Source organism: Hemitrygon akajei, chromosome 21, assembly GCF_048418815.1.
Source record: "Hemitrygon akajei chromosome 21, sHemAka1.3, whole genome shotgun sequence".
Taxonomy (NCBI): Eukaryota; Metazoa; Chordata; class Chondrichthyes; order Myliobatiformes; family Dasyatidae; genus Hemitrygon; species Hemitrygon akajei.
Window position 1 is genome coordinate 32,174,562 of NC_133144.1, and position 24,411 is coordinate 32,198,972.

The 24,411-nt window shown below is 40.3% G+C and overlaps 1 protein-coding gene across 1 annotated transcript in view; it reads right to left on the reverse strand.

Moving 5' to 3' along the window:
- Positions 1-6,949: 6,949 nt before the first annotated feature.
- The window catches only part of tm9sf3 (transmembrane 9 superfamily member 3), an 89,383-nt gene continuing 71,921 nt past the window's right edge, over positions 6,950-24,411 (reverse strand). Inside the window, exons 10-15 of the mRNA XM_073025103.1 lie at positions 23,319-23,458; positions 21,748-21,816; positions 20,444-20,590; positions 17,287-17,370; positions 11,903-11,979; positions 6,950-8,288 (exon numbers count right to left, since the gene is read on the reverse strand). Of these exons, the coding sequence (XP_072881204.1) occupies positions 8,221-8,288; positions 11,903-11,979; positions 17,287-17,370; positions 20,444-20,590; positions 21,748-21,816; positions 23,319-23,458 (585 nt within the window). The 3' untranslated portion in view covers positions 6,950-8,220. The remainder of the gene's footprint in view (positions 8,289-11,902; positions 11,980-17,286; positions 17,371-20,443; positions 20,591-21,747; positions 21,817-23,318; positions 23,459-24,411) is intronic.

Consider the following 24,411-nt stretch of genomic DNA (forward strand, 5'->3'; position numbering starts at 1 on the left):
AACTAACACAAAACAATAGGTGCCCATGTCATCTGAAGCAAGGTGACAAAATGGATTCAAAGTAGACCTGGGAAAGACCAAAAATCATTGCAACCACAATGAAACAAAGCACCTGGTGCAGACCAGATACCGAGATGGGATAGCGATAAGTTTAGACAGCTGAAATGGGATGCAAGAGTGGGATGAACCAGTGCACCTGACACTGAACTATACACTTGGAAATATATGAAAAAGCAGAATGGACTGAATACCTGGGACAGGGCAGAAGACAGAGAGCATAAGATGAGTCAAAAGTCCAGGATGTCACTAAAGACATGAAAGATGATAAGGATGGAATAGTGCAAATTGGACTAAATTGTAACATTTATGCAGGGATAATTAACTTTAAGCTACGCTGAACTATGGGTGTAGGGTAGGAGAGTCATGTAGGATGGTAACATTCATCCGCCACAGGCTAGGTAGGATAGGGGGATCCAATCAAGTTTGAATGGAAAGTTTGTACAGATACCTGGTACAGTACTGTAGAGTGCCATTGGATTTTGCACTCTAGGTGACATAGAAGGTCAAAGCACTCAGAACAAGACAGAGTTCAGAATCGGACCAAAGGCTGCGATGGGCAGGGCACCCATGAAAAGTATGTGCACTTGGGACAATGGAGACCAGGTGGAGATATGACCTGGGATGGATACTATAGCCTACTAATCCTATCGCAGAGCCCTGCTATTAGCATCACAAAGTGCTGCTAACTGCGGTATTAATTTATTTTGCTTCATACTACTTCTAATTCTTTCTAACCTGCTCTGCTACCACTTGTGACAAAAGATCTCAGCCCTAAAATATTTCTCTCTTCACATGCTCCCTGAGCTGCTGAGTGTTTCCAGTTTCCTGTGTTTATTAGATTTCCAGCACTGCAAGTTTTATATACTATGAAGAGGCATCGGGGGTGGAGGATTTGGTTCAAAATCCACGATTGGAAAGGTACGAGAAGCAAAAGATACATGACAATTTAAAAATGGCTTGACCGTGTACATAGAACGTAGAAATCTTCAGCACATTACAGGCCCTTCGGCTCACAATGTTGTGCCGAACATGCAACCTACCCTAGAGACTGCCTAGCATTTCCCTAGCACATCGTCCTTTATTTTTCTAAGCTCCATGTACCTATCTAAGAGGCTCTTTAAGACCCTATTGTATTCATTTCCACCACTGCATTACATGCATCTACCACTCTCTCTGTGGAAAACTTACCCCTGAAATCCCCCCAGTACCAATTTCCAAGTACCTTAAAACTATGCCCCCCTTGTGTTAGCCATTTCAGCCCTGGGAAAAAGCCTCTGGCTATCCACATGATCAATGCCCCTCATCATCTTATACACCTCTATCAGGTCACCTCTCATTCTCTATCGCTCCAAGGAGAAAAGACCAAGTTCACTCAACCTATTCTTTTAAGGTACGCCCTTCAATCCAGGCAACATCCTTGTAAATCTTCTCTGCACTCTCTTTATGGTGTCCACATCCTTCCTGTAGTGAGGTGACCAGAACTGATCACAGTACTCCAAGTGGGGTCTGACCCATTACCTCAAAGCTCTTGAACTCAATCCCACAGTTAATGAATGCAGTTTACTTGAAGAATTGTGACATGCAGAATGTGTACTGGAAAATGGGAATAAGTCAAGTAAGGCCTTTGCTGAGTGGAACAAACTCATCGACAAAATGGTCACTTTATAAATCAGATATTTTCTTCTTTGATAGTCCCTCTTGGTGAAATGCCTTGTGTGAATCATTTTAAGGTGGGATGACCATTGCACACCAGATTGCTGATGGACCTGACAAAGTGAAATCACACACACAGCAATAATAGTCAATGCATTCTGCAAGAACACACACTTCTGCTCAGCAAATTCCTCCCCTCTGCCTTGGTACTCCAGCTTTACTCCACTCCTCCCAACACTGGTACCCATTCAACCCCACGGCACAAACATTCCAGAATCCCTAGCCTGCCACTTACGTAGTGGGCCGTTCAGCAGCCATGCATCTCCGGGATCTGATCTGGAGCCTTCTGTACTTTAAAGGCCAGGTTAAAAGCACATGGCTTCACCACTGATGCACCATCAATAACTCTCTGAGACGTGAGGCGAGATATTTGACCACCATGCTACATCCTGGAGACTGAAGGCAGGGCTCAGGCCTCAATCGCCTTTGTGCCGGGGTCTGTGGGAGGAGCCACAGTCAGTGGGAGGAGTCACAGGAGCAGTCAGCAGGGGGGCGTGTCCAGACAGGTATATGTAGTTCACCACAACCACTGGGTCAGAGATTAAACATATCCCCTAAATAATAGCTTTATTCCATTGCTTCTTTATGAACTACAACTCTGGTGCACCTGGACACCAGCAAACCAAGCAATGAGTTAGGACTTCCCTAAACCCTTATAGGTATAGGAGTCTACATTGTCATTTTATATCATAGACCTCTCAGCATCTAGAAGCACCAAATAGAGTTTGGTATTCTAATGAGGACACATTACATAATTTACACAAGCACTCATAAGTTTGAGTTGAGAATCAGAATCAGGTTTATTATCACCAGCATGTGTCGTGAAATTTGTTAATTTACATCCCAGAGATGGCTGTTGAAAAAGAGCAATGGCACTGGCATTCTACATGCCCCTAATGCCTACCACTATTTCTTCCATAAATATTTCATTAAATACTTAATTACACCCCTCCCCCATCAGCCATGGACAGACCACTTTTCCTATTGGGTTTTTAATAACTTAAAGGAATACAGTATATATTTCTCTACAAATAGTGTGGTTAAGTCTCAACTGTCACCTCAGTTCAGGCATTATCAGGATGCAGTGACGCACAAATCAATCATTTCCATGAGAATCAGGAGTTCATTTGCCCTCTGATTTACCCTATTTGTTTTTTTACACAAATATACAACAGATGCTGCTTAAACATAGCAACAATCCAAAATTAAAATGGTTCCATATGTACTACATAAAAATAATATATTTGTAGCTCATTGTCACAATAAACAGTAAGTGATATTATAGTATCAAGAGAGCTTTAGACCAGAGGCATAAAAGTGAAACCAAGAATACAACAGGAATCTTCCAGTTAAAAGTACTTTAAATTGTTCCAACAATGTAAAGGAATGGTGTAGATTCAAAAGGCTATTATCAACTCAAGTTGAGTTGAGACATACATTCTACTTTCAATACAGCTGCATCAAGAGATAAGCTGAGAAAAGGTGCAATGGATTGGTAAGTTTCAAAGGTAATGCCCCTGTTTCTAACCAACCCAGTCCCATTCATGCCCTCTCATCTTTTAATGCCATGAGTTCTGACAAAGCATCTTCGGCCTGAAATGTTAATTCTGTGTTATTTTCCACATATGCTGCCTGATCTGCTGAGCATTTCTGGTGCTTTGTTTTTAAAAAAAATTTCAGTATTATATGCAGTCTATTGCCACACCTGCTCACTCCAACATCCAATATTTAGTCACCGCTAATGCCATGACAATGCATGAAATGTTAATGGTTTCTCTCAGTGATACTGCATGGAAACATCAACTAAGCACGTATTTACATTATTATGCTCACTTTCCATGAAAATCCACCCCCCCCAAAATTTCACGATTCACCATCACACCAGAGGGAATTTTCAGAGGGCAATTAACTTTCCAATGCAAAGTCACAGAAAGAACATGCAAACTCCACACAGACAGTACCTGAGTCCAGGATTGAACCTAGGCTCCTAGAGCTAATGAGACAGCAGCAGTTCTGACCCCAATCTACTGAGTACTTTAAACATCGATGAAAGGTCTCGGCCCGAAATGTTGATTGTTTATTCATTTCCATAGATGCTGCCAGACCTGCTGAGTTCCTCTAGCATTCTGTGTGTTTTACTTTAAACTTCCAGTTCCCCCACACTCCTCTCCCCCCCCCCCCCCCCCCAAATCCGGTTTGCAGTATATGTAGTATTTTGGTTTACTGACAGTCAAGATGACACCAGTGAACAATAATTCGTCAGGCGACATCTTCCAGATAGAAAATCATTTAAAATTATTTCACTTTTTTTAAAAAACATCTTCAGTTTGTTCTTTTTGTATTGCTTGTGTTACGGAAACTGTTGGTGCCTATGATGTACAATTTGGATCGCGATCAAAGGATCCAGCACTGTGTTATGCCCAGAGAGCTGCCTCATGGAAAACAGAGACAAGGGCCTGAAAAGGACCGAGAACACAAACTACCTCATTGAAAAAAACAGGATGGAACATGAGGTCATGAATGACTCCATCTCGAAGCAGTGATGAAGAATCGAGGTGAAGGCATTCGGACCTGGTCAGAGATCACTCCCAATGGGGCCACCATTTGGTCAGACATGAGTTCTGAATCACAGAAGGACAGTTCAATGTTCAATGTTCCGAGATTTATGAGATTGGCCTGTACTTTATATTGGCTTCCTTCAATTTTTCGGTGTCTTGTTTCTTGTGCTCTGTTGGCGGATGGGTTTTTTTTTAAAAGCATGTCGCACCAGCCAGCCATTCTTGCCTGGCGCATGGTGTCAGGATTGGTCTCCTTTCGGATTCACCGGGTCATGATATGAACGTTCCTGACTAAACCCCTTTTTTTTTTAAAAAACGAGGCTGAGTGGCCACACTCAACCCGGCACACGCTCAGGAGTGGCCTGACTTGGATTCGAACTCGGGAGCCCTCGCTCCGGAGTCCGGCGCTGATGCCACTGCGCCACCAGCTGGCCATGGGGTAGGTGATCTGTAAGCTCTTCATGTGTGGTAGGGGTTTTTGATGCCACTGTCATTGTTCTTATTTGTGAGTGAGGGGGTTGGTCATTGTTTTTTTTCCTGTGGTGGAGGGATTGGTTGCTTTTGTTGCTGTCTTTTTTTCTATAAGCAAGGGGATCAAGGATTGTACTGTTGTTTTTCCTGTGGGAAAGGATGTTGAGGATTGTTACGGTTGCTCTTGTTTTTTTCTGCAGGGGAGGGGGTGGGGGATTCTGGAGTTTGTGACTTTTGTTTCTTTTACTTTTTCCATGTATATTTCATGGCTTTCTGGAGAAGACAAATATTAGAGTTGTGTTGTATATGCATACTTTTGACGATAAAATGAACCTTGAACCTTAATAACTTCCCTGAGCTCTTATTCAAAGCAGTACCATTGATCCTTTACAACCACCCTTGAACAGGGTCCCTATGCCAAAGGATTTAAAAAAAAAATTAAATTTAAATTTTTTAAAGAATTACCTAACTGTTTGTTTTCAGATCCATAATGCAAAGTTATAACATCTGAAGTGCTGTCTTGGGAGACCATCTGCCCTCTTCACAGACATGGGGAATTTGTGACTGAAATTCCTTTCCACCAAGCTTAATTAGTTCAACAGGGATACCATCTGCTCCCAAGATCTTGTTTTTCATTGAGCATGTGGCTGTTTTGATCTTGTTGGTGAGCACGACTGCATAGCTTGTTTTGGAATGGAGTCAAGGGTATTCAAGTGACTATTGTAGAGACACTCAAAGTATCCATTCTAGTGGGCACTGACCACTTCTCTGTTCTTTATTAACTTACACCATTCTTTGCTCTCAGTTAGTGGGATGTTGAGGATTTCCGGCTGTGGACAAACATGACACAAGTGAAGAATCAACTTAATTCATGGTAAACATCCTGCATTCTTCTCACCCACTAGGTCCTTTGGCTCATAGGTTTTCCAGTGGATCTCTGCCTTCAAGTGTCTCTTTCCAAAAGGTGCAGTGATGCTTCCAAACCAGGAGTGCTTTGTATTTATAATGAATTAGCTCCTGAATTGCTGAGACAACAGAGGAACTTCCTATTATCTATCACAAGGAAAATCATTGCCAGGGTTCTTATTCACCTTCCCTCGATGGTTATAGAGCTGTTCCCGTAACCAGCGTAAATTCCTTCCACCTAGAGCAGGGATTCCCAAACTTTTTTATACCATAGACCAATACCATTAAACAAGAGGTCTGTGGACCCCAGGTTGGGAACCCCTGATCTAGAGGCACAGTGGATATGATTGCTGTTCAACAACTTCCAAGAAAAATGCAGAGAGTAACATCATTGTACAAAACTTTATCTTAAAACAGGTTGTAACTCAGCTGAATCATTCAATGAAGCATCATTCTCAAATCTAGCTCACAGAAATTCATCTCTGTCTTATGCCAATTTCAGATGGGATGCACTCAATGATCTTAACTAATGTATCTAAAATAGAGCTAACCACAGTGCAAACTGATATCAGGCTAGGCACACCATTACCCCATATCAATCTATCTTCCTTGCCACAATGCTGCACCTTATACCTAACGATTTTGTGAAAAAAAGCAACAGGACAAAAGGCAAATGGTTCAAACTTCAATTACAACACTACCCCAACTCTGGGAATGGCGCTCCAGTGTGCATTGAAGGCATGTTCCAAGTCACCGTGACACATTCACTGAAGATACAAGAGGATGGGCCTTGCACTCAACACAAGAAGCATAAATGTCATCTTGCAATTTGTGCAGCTGAAAAACAGATCTGAACAACAATAAAGATCATGACAAGACCTCTGAAAAACCTGGACCATTTGTCATATCCGTGAAGGCATCTCTCAGTAAAGGTAGACATCAATCATAAAATTCATCTATCACCTTCAATACCTCCACACAACCATTGGCCATCTGAGGAAGAGTACAATTCAAGACCCAAAACCTGGAACAAAACCCCTGGACTAATGGACAGTGGTGATCTGAAACACGGACAACATTGCTAATATTGTGACCCTATTACACTGTCAGCTTCACTGGGAAGGCAATAACCCTAGTCTAGCCAATCTTTCGAGATTTCAATATTGCAGCATTGTGTTTCAGTTTTTGAAATTAATCTACATGCTCAGCAACCATTTCATTTCAAGGATAACAAAAACGACTTACATCTGAAAAGTTTTATTTTGTTTTCATTATTCCTGAACATTCCTTTAAGCAGTAATGCTCCTGACAATGCATGAGCTGAGTGCTCAGGTAGGATTAACAAAATTTTAGATTCTAAATTACAATTTTGTTGAGCCTTCAGAGAGAGGATTGGAAAAATACTAAAGGAGTCAAGAGTAACATCCACACCTATAATGGAGGTACCATCTTCATGCAATGGCAGGCAAGATGTAAAAAGCCACCCAAAAATTGTCACACATTTATACACCAAATTAATTTGTTATCAGAAAAAGTACTATGTAATAAATCTGTACATCCAAATAAATCTGGGTTCTACGTCTAAAGTTACATTATAAGGTTATATACATTTATTACCCCCTTTCATATTACCTTAAGTAAGCCTTCATTCCCACCGCAACATAAAACAAGACTAAGCTGCAAGACTAACTCTTGGAGAGGAGGAAAACAAAATAAAAAGATTAGTTTACACGCCCAATTATATTTCATTTAGACCTGTCTAATAAAACACCAGCAGATCACCAGCCTTCCTAACAGCGTAACCATTTCTTATACACTAACTACCGTGAATTTCAGTGCAGATGATCACCTCTGTCCTTAGTCTTCACTCTTTGGATGGACTGAAGTCGAGAAATAATTATGTCTCATATAGAAGATATAGAAGTTGAGTTGGTCCAATTATATTCATGACTGATGTGCACTCTATTACTGTATACATAAACCTTCAAATTTACACAAATTAAAATAAATGCAGCAAGTTCCCAACATTGATAAAAATACAAAAACATAGCAAGATTTTGAGTAACGTTCACAAAATCTAGGATCCACAACTTTTCAGAAGTTACCTTTCCATTTGGTTCAGAAAGCTAACCATCTCAGAACAGAGGCTCAAATAATTTTAAGTAGTCAGATTTTTCCCTCCTTTACAATGGAACAAATAATTTTAAATAAACTTTGTCCTCTTCACTGAAGAGAGCTAGTCTATTCTTCTTTAATGAGCTATGTTTGTGTGGGAAGATTAGCACTGTGTTGTGGTAATGCTTACTGCATATAATCCAAGCTTTTACTGAAGAGTTGGTTGAAGCAGTCGATGAACTCAGGATCAAGGGAAACAGATGTTGCTTTAAACTTCCATGAATGGAACCCACATTTTACCCAGAGTTAACCCAATGTCTCCTTGCAGTTTAAACTGTGCAAGTTCCAGTTTAACAAACAAAATAAATGATCCTCAGCTCCCCTGGTCTGGCCTTTCTTAGTCAATTTTCACATTAGTGTAGATCTTTCTGACAAAGGCACTTGTACCCATATAACCGACAGCACCTGGGGGAGAAAAAAACATCTGTTGAAGAGCAGAGTTTTAAAAACAGGACAATGATTACCATTCAATGCATAGTATCTAATTTTGGCAAAGCTATTTTCATTGAAGGCAGTCAAATACAATGCATTGCACAAAACATTGATACAAGTACAAATAAGGCACCACCAACTGCTATACTTCATTAGGAGTTTGAGGAGATTTGGTATGTCACCAAAACGAGCAAATTTGTACAGAAGTACCAGGGAGAGCATTCTGACTTGCATCACCATCTGTATGGAGGTTTTAATGCACAAGATTGAAAGAGGCTTCAGAGGATTGCAAGTTCAACCAGCTCCATCAAAGGCATGAGCATCCTCACTATTGAGGAGGCCTTCAGAAAGCAGTGCCTCAAGAAGGCAGCATCCATCATCAAGGAGAGGGTAGAGGAGCCTGAAGACCTATACTCAACTTTTGAGGAACAGCTTCTTTCCCTCTGCCTGGCTTCTGACTGATCCATGAACAGTACCTCATCATTCCTGTTCTGCACTATGTATTTATCCCTGCAATTTATAATAGTATTTTATGTCTTGCACCAGTTGAGTGGTGTTGCAGCGACAACCTTGCACTCAACATCACTAAGACCAAGGAATTGATTGTGGACTTCAGGAAGGAGATGTCAAAAGGACTCACAACAGTCCTCATCAAAGGATTAGAAGTGGAAAGAGTCAGCAGTTTCAAATTTCTGGGTGTCAACATCTCTGACGATCTACCCTGAGCCCAATGGATTGATGCAATTACCCAAGACGGCATGACAATGGCTATATTTCATTAAGAGTTTGAGCAGAATTGGTATGTCACCAAAGACACTTGCAAATTTCCACAGATGTATCGTGGAGAGCATTCTATTTGTTTCAATGTCTGGTATGGAGGGGGTACTGCACAGGATCAGAAAAAGCTGCAGAAAGTTGTAAACTTTGACAGCTCCATACGAGCACTAGTCTCCCCAGCATCCAGGACAACTTCAAAAGGTAATGCCTCAAAAGTTGGCATCCATCATTAAGGACCTCTATCACCTAGGACATGCTCTCTTCTCATTGCTACCAACAAGGAGGAAGCACATGAGCCTGAAGTCATACACTCAACTTTTCAGGAACAGCTTCTTCCTCTCAACCAACAGATTTCTGAATGCACATTGAGCCCTCAACTTCAGTATTTTCCCTCACTTTTTGCACCATTTACTTAATTTAATTTTCTTTGATTTATATATACTTTGTGTAAATTTTTATTATTGTGCACTACAATGTTCTGCTGCTCCAAAACAACAAACTTCACCATATTAAAACTGTTTCTGATTCTGAGGGTGACAAGGCTTGAAGAGATCTGAGGAAGAAAGATGCAAATCCATAAATGGGCTTAAAATAGAGATTACTCCTCATGGTTCAGGTGGACTTGGGCCAAGTAAGTCACAGACCTCAACTGTTGGAGGTTAGATAGGGTAAAGCAGTCAGGAGAGCACTACAGCAGTTAAGTCTGTTGATACAGTAACTGGTATAAATGAGTGCTGTAGTTGTATAAAACTTTGATTAGGCCACAGTTGGAAGCATTGTCATTTATTCACTTACTTATTCATTTAGAGAAACAGTGTGGAATAGACATTTCTGGCCCCTCAAGCCGCCCCTCCCCAGACACCCCTGATTTAACCCTAACCTAACCACAGGACAATTTACAATGACCAATTAAACTACTAACCAATATGTCTTTGGACTGTGGGAGGAAACCGGAGCACCCAGAGAAAACCCATGCATTCCACGGGATGAGTGGTAGAGTCACACGCTAACCACTATGCTACCATGGCTCCCAGTTCAGTTGTGTTCACTTCTGGTCACGTACTACAGAAAAGACATGGTGGTTTTGGAGAGGATGCAAAAACAAAATGTTTACCAGGATGCTGTTTTTATTCGAGAGTACTAGCTGTCAGGAGAAGTTGGATAAGTTTGGGTTGCTTTCTCTGGAGTGTTGGAGGCTGAGGGGAGAAGTTTGTAAAATGTTTAAAGGCATAGATCGGGTAGAAAGCAGAGTCTTTCTCCGATGGTGGAAATGTCAAATACTAGAGGGTATAGATTTAGGGTGGGGGGAAGTTTAAAGGAGATGAGCAAGCCAAGTTTAAAAAAAACACAGGAATCTTGATTAATCACAGCAATCAATCACCATCGAAACTAATTGATGGGATGATTAAAACACTGTGGTGCTGAAATTGTTTGGAAGGGAAAGGATAACTATCTGGAAATCATTTGAATATGTTGTCTCAATATCTCAGATACCCTGGGTGCTCAAGATTCCACCTTTGTTACTAAAACATATATATAATGTGACTATTTTTTTCCCAAAAGGTGTCTTGTCATGCCAGAGCTCATTTTAACTAAGGAATAACTTATCACTTATGAAGTCCAGCAAAAATTATATAATAATCACTGACAAATATTCTTGGGAAAGTCAGGTAAATAAAAATAGGTCAAATGCTGGGAAAAGTTGAATGCTCTATTATATAACATAGAAAAACAATTTCCTCCAGTTGGGTGGTCAACTGTGAAGAATTATCGATTTAGAAGTCATAGGGTGGCTGAGGAAAGGGTTTGGGGAAATTTCAGATGCTTACTTGGGATGTGAAAGAGTATACAGAGTGGGGCAGACAGCAAAAATAATTACTATTTGATGCAAAGGGTAGGATAACAGGAAGAGAAACAAAAAAATAAAGAATCAGGACTTTAAACCTAGCAACAGGCAGTTCAAGCATGATAGGCTGCAAAAGATTTTAATTGCAGTAAATCTGGTTTCAGATGTGTATTCACTAAGTAGTTTCAGATATATGTACCACAGTTCATGTCGAGTACTGAAGCTGGTAAAACCCTATACAACAAAAAATCTTCGTATGTTTCCATTCCAATTACACTGAAATGCTTAATTGCCTAATAAAAGAAAAATAAAGCTTTAAAATTTCAGCAAGACTCACAACCTCAGGGAGTCAGACCCAAAGTGTTTGACTGCCAATTAATCTGTTTTCTTTGAACCCAGCTGAAATACTGCAACCATTTTGCACTCAGCAAGTTCCCACAAAGTGATAAAGACGAGAGACCAGATACCCCTAGGTAATGGACGCCTGACATATGGCAGCCCCTACATACAGCTGGGCATTTGGGACACTGGCCAGACGGATGGGGTTGAATTTCTCACTGCTGCAGGACTGCAGGCAATTTATTCCTCAGAGTCTAAGCGGGACATTGTTGCTCAGGTGATTATCACCAAATAGGCCACTCACTGAACCTTGACATCTGGTCTTAACAATCTACAGAAGTCAGTTTCAGTGCAGTCTGATGCTGCTCTCATCAGACAGAGTACATTTTTCTTATTTGGTTTTAAAAAAAAGGCAAAACCCAGGTCTAATGGACAAAGAAATAAAAGCTTTTATTACTAGCTTTTATGCCTAAGGATGAATGGAAATCAATACTAAATTTGAGATTGTTCATGAAGTTTCATTCTGATTGTCCATATTTAGAAATAAAAATACAATGGTGCTATGCTGGATATATCACCTCCGGACCTGGGTTAAACTTCTGTACATTTCCAATACAACACTTACCACACATGATCCCAAGTGCAGTGCTGAATACTGCCATGTACCCAAAGTAGAATGCTGTCTGAAACAGTCCATACATCCTTTTGCATGAGAAAAGTAAAGAATGTTTATTAGTGCACAATATACATTTAATCTTGCATACAATTATTCATCTCTTACAATATAGAACAGTCAGACTACAATGGCAGTACCAACCATAATGCCAAGTTAAAATATTCCCATCTGCCTCACATTGATTACATCGCACAACTCCCTACCTGTTCATGTGTCTTAAGCATTGCTATTGCATCTGCTTCCACTAACTCCCTTGGCAACATGTTACAGGCATCTACCACTGTGTAAAGAAAAACTCGCCTTTGAATCAACTTTTCCCCCTCACCTTAAATTCATGTTCTCTAGTATTTGACACTTCTATTCTGGGGAATAAAGGCTCTTATCTATGCCTCTCATTATTTTGCATACCTTTATCAGGTCACCTCACAGAATCCAAAAGTCCAGAGGAAACAAATAATTTGTTTGTCCAACTAATCATCACTAATCGAGGCAACATACCGGTGAATCTCTTCTGCACACTCTCCAAAGCCTCCACATCCTTTCTGTAATGCAGCAACCAGAACTCCACACAACTCCAAATTGGGGCTAACCAAAGTTTTATATAGCTGCAACATGGCTTACCAAATTTTATACTCAATAACCCGAATGATGAAGGCCATACATCTTCTTTTTCACCTTATCTACTTGTGTTGTTGCTTTCAAGCAGCTTTGGACTTGCACTCCAAGATCCCGCTCTATATCAATGCATCCAAGAGTCCTGCCATTAACTGTACACTTTCCTCTTACATTTCACCTTCCAAAGTGCACACCTCACTTGTCCAAATGAAACTCCATCTATTTTTCTGTCCATATTTCCAAATGATCTATATCTTGCTGGGTCCTTTGATAACCTTCATCACTATCCACAAACCCATTAATTTGTGTTTTTTGCAAACATACTAAACACTCTAATTACCTTTTAGTCCAAATTACATCATGTAGAACATAGAAATTTGCAGCACATTACTGGCTCTTCGACTCACAATGTTGTGCCAACCATGCAAACTACTCTAGAAACTGCCTAGAATTTCCCTAGCACATAGTCCTCTATTTTTCTAAGCTCCATGTACCTATCTAAGACCCTATTGTATCCACTTCCACCACCACCAGCAGTGCATTCCACAAACCTACCACTCTCTGCATGGAAAAACCCACCTCTGACATCCCCTCTGTACCAATTTCCAAGCATCTTAAAACCATGTCCCCTTGTGTTAGCCATTTCAGCCCTGGGAAAATGCCTCTGGCTATCAACACGATCAATGCCCCTCATCATCTCACACACCTCTATCAGGTCACCTCTCATTCTCCATCACCCCAAGTAGAAAAGGCCAAGTTCACTCAATCCAGGCAACATCCTTGTAAATCTCCTCTGCACTCTGTCTATAGTATCCACATCCTTCCTGTAGTGACATGACTATACCTGAACACAGTACTCCAAGTGGGGTCTAACCAAGGTCTTATATAGCTGTAACATACCTCACGGCTCAAACTCAATTTCACGGTTGATGAGTGCCAAGACACCATACGCCATCTTAACAACACTGTCAATGCGCATAGCAGCTTTGAGTGTCCTATTCTCATGGACCCCAAGATCTCCCAGATCATCCACACTGTCAAGAGTCTTACCATTAGTATTATAATCTGTCTTCAAATTTGACCTATCAAAATGAACCACTTTTCACTTATCTGGCTTGAATTCTATCTGGCACTTCTCAGTTCAGTTCTGCATCCTATCGATGTCCCGCTGTAACCTCTGACAACCCTCCAGACTATCCACAACACCCCCAACTTCTGCGTCATCAGCAAACTTACTATCCCAGCCTTGTACTTCTTCATCCAGGTCATTTATAAAAACCACAAAGAGCAGAGGTCCTAGAACAGATCCCTGCGGAACACCACTGGTCATCAACCTCAATGTAGAATACGAACCATCTACAACCACCCTTTGCCTTCTGTTGGGCAAGCCAATTTTGGATCCACAAAGCAAGGTGTCCTTGGATCCCATGCCTCCTTAGTTTCTGAAGGAGCCTTGTATGGGGAACCTTATCAAATGTACTCAAAAGAACTCAATCAGTTTCATAAGGCACAACCTGCCCCTGACAAAGCCATGCTGACTATCTCTTATTACAATTGTTTTAATTTTATTTTCATAGTTCTTTGTAACTTTGTAACACATAATTATATGTGCTATATGTGCTGTGTTTGACTGCTGATACTCTGTTTTACACCTTGGATCTGGAGAAATGCGGTTTCGTTCAGCTGTATGGTTGAATGACAATTAAACTTCAACCTGAAGTAGAGTCTCTGCACCAATCCCTGTGGAATACTTCTGATCATAGACTTTAGTCAGAAGAATCCCCCTCCACCACTACCATTCATCGTCAATAGCCAAGCAAATTTAAACTCAAATCTACCAAATCTCTGTGGATCCAATGTACTTTTAATTTTTTGGGATTAGAGTACTGCTGTTTAAACTGTTTTGATGAACATTTAATATACATTTGCTTTCTTACATGCACTACAAAATTCTACATTTAAGCATTCCATTATATATGAAATTTTGTTACATGAAATACAAACCAAAGAATTTTTTTTCTTACAAAAAAGGTAGACCATCTTCCAAATGAAGGGAAGCAGGAGTTTCTATAAGAATTTAACCTCAACTTTTAAGAAAAGAGTGACTGTGATGTAGATGTTAATGTAAAAGCAATGGTGCTGTGAAGATTTTCAATGGAACACTTACAAAAGTTAATAGCTCTGAATGCAAAATGTCACCCAGCCTTATATATTCCATAATACCATCAGTCACAACAAAATTGGAGGAACCACTATCAGATTTTAAACATCTTTGCAATTTGATAGTGTATCAAAGTACTACAGAGTGATAAAATCAAGGAGATGAGAAGGCAACCAAATGCTTGGTCCAACCAACATTTTATTGCATTTTTTTAAGAAGATATATAGAAAAGCTAATACATAAGGGAGGGAATTAAGAGCTCAGGAAGAGAGTCACAGAATTGATGGTGTAGGAATCAAAGACAACGTCTGTATCTTTACTATGGTATCTTTATGCCTAATGATACTGGAAACTCACATGTCCCACCTTTGGAAATATGGAAGGCAAATGTTACATTAAAAATTCCATAATCAGAAAGCTAACTGGATATTAGACATGTATTTATATTGAATATATAAATATGGATGCCAGTACAGCTTCTGTTAAATATTTGTCAAGTAAAAAAAATAGCACTGGACTTGCTAAATAAAAAAAGTAAGATAAATAAAGTCCTGTCGTTCTCCATCAAAAACTATTTTAGGAAAAGGGGAGCTAATGGAAGATAAGCCATTATCACCCAGTGTTCTCTGGATTCAAGAATTGTTCCATAGCATTGCAAAATTCCACATATTTGAAATTAGGAGGCAGATTTTCACAAGAGGTAGGGGAAATCCTGAATGCACAATCTGCCAAAACATTTTGATTGATTTGAATCCTGAAGAGCTAGGCAAATTAACACTATAGATATGCTATGAAGGAACATAGATGTAAGTGCAGTTAACTGGAGTTGTGATGCCGTAATGAGAATGAATGGTTGATCAGAATTGAGTACTTGAATAGGTTACTTCTGTTACTCTGTTTTTGCATTTCACTATAGGTAAATATCAAAGTCAATTTCAGCAGGGCGCGGAAAGCACTTTTTTAAAGAATACCTCCATGCCAACAACAAACTGTGTTATTAAATGCAGGGTACACTGCCTCTCTTTTTTCCAAAGTAAATCCATCATTGCTCCTGTATAAAGTTTTCATCTCCCACATTTAGGGTTAGATTTAAACCCATGACTCAGGAGTCAAATGCTAGCTGGAAAGAACACAACCACATTTCATCTGGGTAATGTACAACCCAGATTTTAGATTTATAAAATACTAGATTTTCCAACTTCAGGTAACCCACATTTCCTGTGCTCTTTTCTCCTTCTCCACCCACCCAGATTATTCTGCAGCTTCGGCCCCTACCCCCACGTTCCCATCCGCCCACTACCCCTCTCTTATCTAGTGCCATTTATCACTTCTCTTACTTATGTAAAGGGTTCTTCTTTTTCTTTGTTACTGTAAATGTTAATCAAAATGGCTTCTTTGTTTTGTTAAAAGTAGGAATGCTTCTTTGTTATGATAAGTGCTTTCTCTCGCAGCTTGTTTGGGTTCAGAGTTGCTGATAATGGGGATTGTATTCATTTGTTAACCAATTGGGATTAATGTTATTCTCTCTTCTGGGTCTGTAAACTATTATTGGCGGGCATTTGGGGAGTCGGCGTGAGTGGGTGAGAGAGAGGACACGATGCTGTAAACTGGGTGACGGAACGGACCCCGAGCAGGGGTTTGAGGCCAGGATTTTTGGCGAGGAGAGGAGACGAAGACAGGCAGGGGGTGCTTGGTTGATCACTTCGGGTGGTCCTGAGCTGTAAGTCAAGGAGGTCTGAGGGGATCAAATGGTGGCCAAAAGACTTCATTAATTGAGCTCCAACGGTTGTGCACGAAGTGGTTTGGACTTTGATAAGTTTGGCTCTTTATTTTCTTTTCCTTCATATATACGATGTTATTAATCACTTAGTTCTAGTAAGATCTATAAAGTGAACTCATTTAATCGCATATAGTGTACTGTCTGTTATTTGGCATGTTGGGGACATCACACAGCATCCACACAAGCTGATTATCCAGTTTGGCGGGGCCGAAGGCTGCTCCCCTAGACGGAAGTGAGCTGAGCGAGCCTGAGGCGTGCCAGGGGGCTACACTTAGCAGATTTCAGCATCTGCAATTCAAACCTCAGCCTCTATCTCTACCACCCCCTGCTCCTACCTGGCTCCATCTGCCCATCATAACACTCAACCTGGTTCCACCTATTGCTTTCCTGCTCCTGACACGCTTCCTTATACTGTCTATTTCCCTTCATACTCAGTTGAGACCCAGCACGCAGGGCCTCAACCCAAAATGTGACTATCATTTTGCTGCTTGATCTGCTGAGCTCTTTCAGCAGTTTGGTTTTTCCACTCCAGGCAATAACATCTGCAGCCTCTTATGTCCCCAGTTAAGACCTTGCCCTGTTACTCCTTTGGAAAGTTTTGAGGAGACTTTCAGAGAAAAACAGAAGCAGTGAACAAAATGATAACTGAATGAGAAGCTCACATAACCAATTTTTCCACTATCTAGAATCAATTAATCTGAATTAACAAGGGAGCAAAGACTGTTATTTAGCATGACAGTACAACCATACATTAGCAAATTAAACTTGTTTCCTTACTTTGTTTTGAAGAAATAGTAGTAGAAGGAGTACATGTAAACATAGACTGCAGTAGATGCTGCTGAAAGAAAACTTGTCCATTGCCTGCAATATCAATAAATTTAATGGTGAGACAAAACTCCTGTTTAAAACCACTCCAGGCATAACAACATTCTGTACATGGAACATACCTAAAAGACATGCATCTTAAGAAGAAAATGAATCTATTTATGTCATTTATGTTTATAATCAGATATTACTTTCTAATCTAAAGCAGTCCAAATTATGATAGCTACAGCTTATTTTAAATCTTACACTACAGGGATTTTGTCCTGAACCAAGCGCTACACCAGGAATTAGAAAAGCATGGTCATGGTGAAAAGGAAACCCCATTCTCTACAGGGATCACATCACAAAGGCGGTGGATGGTTCAATCCTGCTTCAATGAAAATTAAATAAACATTTTTCACACAAAATATCAGCTTACAAAACAAGCTGTTATAATCTTAGCTTAACTGATCATTATATTAAAGCAATTTATTAAGTATTTTAATGTTGCAAGCAGACCTTGACACAAATAAACTAATTCCATATTACAACAGGGCAAAACTGGCAGTTGTAGTTGAACAACCAGTGCCTATAAAATGCATTCACCCACCCGATAGTTTTCATGTTTTATTGTTTGACAACATTGAGTCCCAGCGGATTTCATTTGGCTTTTTCTGACACTGATCAACAGAAAAAGACACTTCTGTGGCAAAGTGAAAACATATCACTACCAAGTAATCTAAATTAATTACAAATACAAAACACAAAATAATGTCCTAGCAAAAACTACACCATGACAACAAAGAAACACTCCAAGCAACTCTGAAAAGGTTATGCAAAGCACAAGGCAGGAGATGGATAGAAGAAAATTTCCAAGTCACTGAATATACCTTGGAGTATAGTTAAGTCAATCATCAAGAAATGGAAAGAATATTGCACAGCTGTTATTCTGCCTAGAGCAGGCCATCCTCAAAAACTAAGTGGCCATGCAAGAAGGAGACCAGTGAGGGAGGCCACCAAGAGATCTATGACAACTCTGGAGGAATTACAGGCTTCAGTGGCTGGGATGGGAGAGAATGCTCATACAACAACTGGTGCCCGGGTGCTTCACCAGTTGCAGTTTTATAGGAAAGTGGCACTGTTGAAAAAAAACACATGAAATCTCAGCTAGACTTTGCCAGAAGGCATGTGGGAAGCTCCAAAGTCAGCTGGAAAGTTCTAAGGTATTGGTCACCAAACCTCTTAAGCCCAAGATCCCCTAGCTCAGCCTTAGCAAAAGGCAAGATCGACTCCAAATCTATTAGTTACACGCATGCACACCGGGGCAGAAAAGACCGGAAGCAAAACCCCGCAACCCGGAAGTAGAAATAACGTATAAACACTAGGGGTCACCACTTTTTTTTTGCACCACAGACCGGTCGCTGTGGTTGCAGTCTGGAGAGAAAGCGACCAACTGAGCGAGGAGTGCATTAGGATGCGCCCCTCCCCCCCCCCCGTAGGTTCTATCAGCCGACAAAAGATTGTTTCAGTAGATCGCAGTGAGGTAGCTGCTCTGCTGCTTCTGAAACCCTGAGCCCGAATGAGGTCTGTGTATATTTTAGCACCGGTTTCCCCATGAACATTCGTAGTGCTAAACACGTTCAGAGGCAGCGCCTGTCTGTCCGCGCTCCGGGCCGGTAGCATCGGCACTTCCCGCCGGCCGGTTACCCGAGGCCAACCAGTGATCCCTGGCGCACTTGGGTAATGACCTCGCTGTATTCAAGTTCAACAGTGGTCGTGACAGGGAATGAAGAAAGGTGCAGCTGACTCATATTGTTTCCTCCAGCCCGGTGGTTGGGGACCACTGAAGTACACTGTGTAGTGTGGGGGGACAGAGCTACATGCATGCGCACTGGGCAGAAAGAACGGAACTAAAACCCCACAACCCAGAAACAGTCTCTCAACAGTATCTGTGTATTTATTTTTCTTTTTTTTTTGGGATCTACTAGGAAAGTCTCCAAGATCGATGGGTTGGCGACCACTATTCTAAGGTCTGACAGAATCGAAACTGAGTTTTTGGGCCACCTGACTAAACGCTATGTTTGACGTAAGCCAAACACTTCACATCAAAAACACACCATCCCTACCGTGAAGCATGGTGCCGGCTACATCATGCTGTGGGGAAGCTTCACTGCAGCAGGCCCTGGAAGGCTTGTGAAGGTAGAGTAAAATGAATGTATTAAAATACAGGGAAATCCTAATGCAGCCTGCAAGAGAACTGCGACTTGGGAGAAGATTTGTTTTCTAGCAAAACAATGACCCTAAGCATAAAGCCAAAGCTACACATGAATGGCTTAACAACAAATAAGTTAGTGTCCTAGAGTGGCCAAATCAGAGTCCAGACCTCAATCCAATTGAGTATTTGTGGCTGTACTTGTAAAGGGCTGTTTACTCATGATCCCATGCAATCTGACAAACCTAGCTTGAGTAGTTTTATAAAGAAGAATGGAGAAAGATTACAGTATCCAGATGTACAAAGTTGACAGAGACCTATCCACACAGCTTCAAGGCTGTATTGCTGGTAAAGGTGCATCTACTAAATACTGACTTGAAAGAGGTGAGTAATTATGCAATCAACAATGTGTTTAATAATTGTAATAAATTTAGACCAACGTGTAGAAATTTTGTTTTCACTTTGATACGAAAGGGTCTTTTCTGTTGAGGTCAAAAAGCCGAATTAAATCTACTGTGATTCAATGTTGTAAAACAATAAAACATGAAAACTTCCAAGGGGGGTAAATACACTTTATAGGCACTGTACAAGAATTTCACCAAGACCAGGCCTCCTTTTGAACGCCACAGTCCATATGCTAATGTACTGTAGGTGAGCACCGGTCAACACTCAGGACACAAAGCCTTTCATGGTGACAAAGCTTTTTGAGTTGCATAGTTAGGTTATGAAGAGCCAATTGGACAGGGTACTGGAAGCACAAGAGATCGACAGAACTGAGCCCAACAAGCAAAAGTAGCATCAGGTTCTTTCTGACTCTGGTTCACTGCATTAGCAGGAAACAACTGTTCTGAAACTTCTCAGACTCAAATAGATGAGCATTCAACCAACATTCAAAAAGACAGGCTGGAAATAACTTACCACCTGTAGTCTTCAGCATTTAGCAGAAAATAAGTGCAGACAATGGTAACACAGACTGTGACTATGCAGAGAATAACCAGAACAAGCATCATGAAACCGTAGACATAATATATCTTGTATGCCCAAAAAGAAGTGAAGATGAAGTACCTGAGAGAAAAACAGTAAATCACTCTTTCAATTGACCTGCTTAAACTTCAGTGAACAGAGCACCTCTAGACTTTTAGTAACTGTACAAATTTACACACTAATCTACTCTCTACATAGGTCATAATTAGTTCAGTGTATTAGCACCATGGCAAGGTTGCTTTTAATAATAGGTGATGTGTTTCTTCTGCACTCATCTCGAAGTGCTGTCACCCCTCTCTAGCACATACACATCAGCAATTTACTCAGCTTATACACACATAAATAAGTATACCAGAAAGCTTCAATTATTACCAAAGGTCTGATTTAAAATTAGAAAGCTATTTACAATAGAATAGCTAAGAATAAACAATTCCCTGAAATGGGCAGAATTTCAAAGTTTTGAGAATATAAACTGACAAAATGGCATATCTAAGATCACGTCCAACAATTTGGAGAGGTGAGGATAATTGGTCTTAGGTTACTTTACACTAAACAACCAAAGAGTTAAACATCTCAGAAATAGGCCCCTTAGCCTAACTTATCCATTGGTAACTAAAGTGCCTTCCTGAGCCAATTGCCTGTGTTTGGCTCATTTCAGTCTAATCCTTTCTTATCTGTTCACTTGTCCAAATACAATTTAAGTGTTATAATCGTATCCACCTCTATCACTTCCTCTGGCAGCTTGATCCATGTACCACCACCTTCTGTGGAAAAAATGGCCCCTTGAGTCCCCATTAAATCTTTCCTCTCTCACCTTAAACTTGTGCCCTGTTTTGGGAAAAATATTGTGACCATTCACCTTATCTCTGCTCCTAAGATTTTATAAATTTCTGTGAGGTTACTGCACCCTCCCTAGCTTAATCATATTATTTCTATAGTTTGGGGCCAGAAGTACACACAATACACCAGATGCAGTCTCACTAAAACCCATACAACTGTAACATCATGTCCCAACCATTGTACCCAGGGCTCCATCCATTGAAGGCAAGGATGTCTTATGCTGTCTTTTGTCTACCTTTGAACAGACACTTGACAGCAGCTACTGTCAGGAAAGATGAAACCCATGCCACTGAAATTATTTGATCACTTTTGGCTGTTTTAAAAATTTCAAAGTTGATTCTACAAAAACCAGGCCAACAAAAAAAATTGCTGAGGTATAACAGTAAAACAAAACTTACATCTCAATAAAAATAGAACCAAATGGCAGGATTCCACCAAGACATACGATAACAGCTGGCTCCATGAACCTGTAATATAAGGTCAAAGTAAGCATCAGCCAACAATGCTACAACAGATACACTTATCTATTGATGTAGCATTTTTTGATATTTCCACTATAAAATAGCTTTCTAGTCTGGTTTTGAGAGAGAGCTTCCTCCAATGTATCCTTTCACCTGCCACACTTAGGTTGGAGGAACACCTTGTATTCCGTTTGGGTAGCCTCCAACCTGATGGCATGAACATCGATTTCTCAAACTTCCGGCCCCCAAACCCCCCTTCATCATTTCCCATCCCCCTTTCACTTCTTCACCTTATCTCCTTGCCTTCCTAGCTCTTCACTCCCCCCCTTCCAGGTTTCACAGATCACCTGATGCTTCTCTCTCCCCTCACCCCACCTTTTAAATCCACTCCTCAGCTTTTTTTTCCTCCAGTCCTGCCAAAGGGTTTCAGCCCGAAACTTCAACTGTACTTTTTTCCATAGTTGGTGCCAGGCCTGCTGAGTTCCTCCAGCATTTTAGCTGGGGGAATCTGATAGGAAAGGAAGGTGCAGCATAGAGCACTGCGTTTCACTACAAACTTCTGGAGGAACCCTGCACGTTGAACAGCATCAAGATAGGAATTGTGACAAGGCAGAGGACGTAGCAGGATAAGGAAGAATACAAATGTTACCATGTTACCAGTGCCACAATTAGATATGTAAAATAGATGAGACGGGAACCATTGGTGGTGAGGTGAATGACAGATCAAACTAGAAACAGAGGATGTGGATAAAATGTGTGTAGCTATGGAACCAGGGGGGAGGGGGATGAAGATAGGTGATGATGGGTTGCCACTGTCTCCTAACTCCGCTCTTTCACCACCCTGCACAACCTGCCCGTCACCTTAAACACCTCCTCCTTAAACAAATCAAATTTATTTTGATGTTTTACAACATGTGCCAACTGCGAACATTTTTGCTGCTATTCTGAAGGTTTTATTCAACCTTCAAGACACTCAAATAAGAAAGTGGGAAGTGATTCTGTTACTGTACAGAAACTCCAAGTTAGGCTTCACAGTTTTCAATTGCGTGAAACAAGGCAAAGCATACACCATCAACATAGTGGCAAAAAAGTGAACATCCAAAATATTTGATAAGGTTGGGCAGCAAAAGGAAATCATAAAAGGAATCAAACATATTCATAAATGCAAGAATGAATTAAGATAGGTGGTTAATGCAAACTGGAGACTGTATTTTAGCATTTACATTTTCTCAGTATGTTAATTGATTTCAGATGATTATCAGCACGGTCTCACATACGACAAGTTGCAGTGACTAGTCTAATTGGCAAGAGTCTGGTGACACTACATTTCAATCTCACCAAGTCCAACCAATTTTAAAAACAGAATCCGCAGCACAGCTTTATCCACTAAGTTTTCTCCCACAAATAAGTTTCACTGCTTGTATGAGTCTGTCTTGAATTTACCATAACTCATTTTCTCAAATTATATAATGTACAACTGAGTAAAGAGTCGACAGATCTCTACTTACCATTTCTTCTCTGGAATTGGACGTGGTACTGCATTTACACGGCAAGGGAAGTTGGGCTGTCCTGACATGTTTCTGCCAAGAATAGTCCCCACTAAGTTTAGTGGGAGGATGACAAAAAAACATATGCAGCAAACGGCAACCTTCAAAGGAGGAAAACAAGCACCTAAAGGTCAATTCAATTTTGCTGCATGTTTATACTGTATAACTAAAATACTGTGTGAGATATTAACTAGTTTTGACACTTGTGTCACAGAATATTTATAAAAGACAGGTTGATTCAAAACAAATTTCCAAACCAAGAAACTTTTTTTTGTATAGCGTCAGAAAAGGTGTTGTGGATCAATTAAAATATACCAGAGCCCATTTAGATAGCCAGAACATGACATTATATTCTGACAGTAAGAAGAGAAAAATTAATGAGCTACATCCTTCCAAGCCAAGGTTTAATATACAAAACTATTTAGGTTCTTCGATATTAAGAATTAAAATATTCTTTGAGATGAAAAAGAAAGGAAGTTACTATATGTCTAACATTACTTTAGTATCATAACTGCAGCAAATATATAATGCAGATGTATTTGATACTGAACTAAAATGTGGCACAAGGATCTACTTATTAGCAGAATGTCAATCTTGCAGGCTTCACTGCTAAGTACATTACTAACGTGGAACTTAAACTTCAAAGATTATTCTACCATTAGCATCTGTATTTGTTATTAATATAACCAATAAGAATTATCACCAGAAACTGGAGGTATTATGGGAAGTAGAGAGATGATGTCAATGCAGGAAAGTGATGCTAAGGCAAGAGGTCAGCAATAATCTTATTGAATAATAATGCATTGAGATGAATGGTCTACTCTTGCTTTAATATCTTAAGTTTCTGATTTCTGATGAAGCTCACAATGTTAAACACAATATTAAAATAATCTACTGACAGCAACCACAGTCTTGGCCTAAAGATGAGTCCTCCTCGACAGTAATCCAGTTCATTCTGTCATGATCTACAAATTTATTTAGCTCTTGCCTCTCAAAGACAGGCAAACCTGGAATTTACGCATTTAGCTATTCCTGAGATGCTTCATGTTAGAAG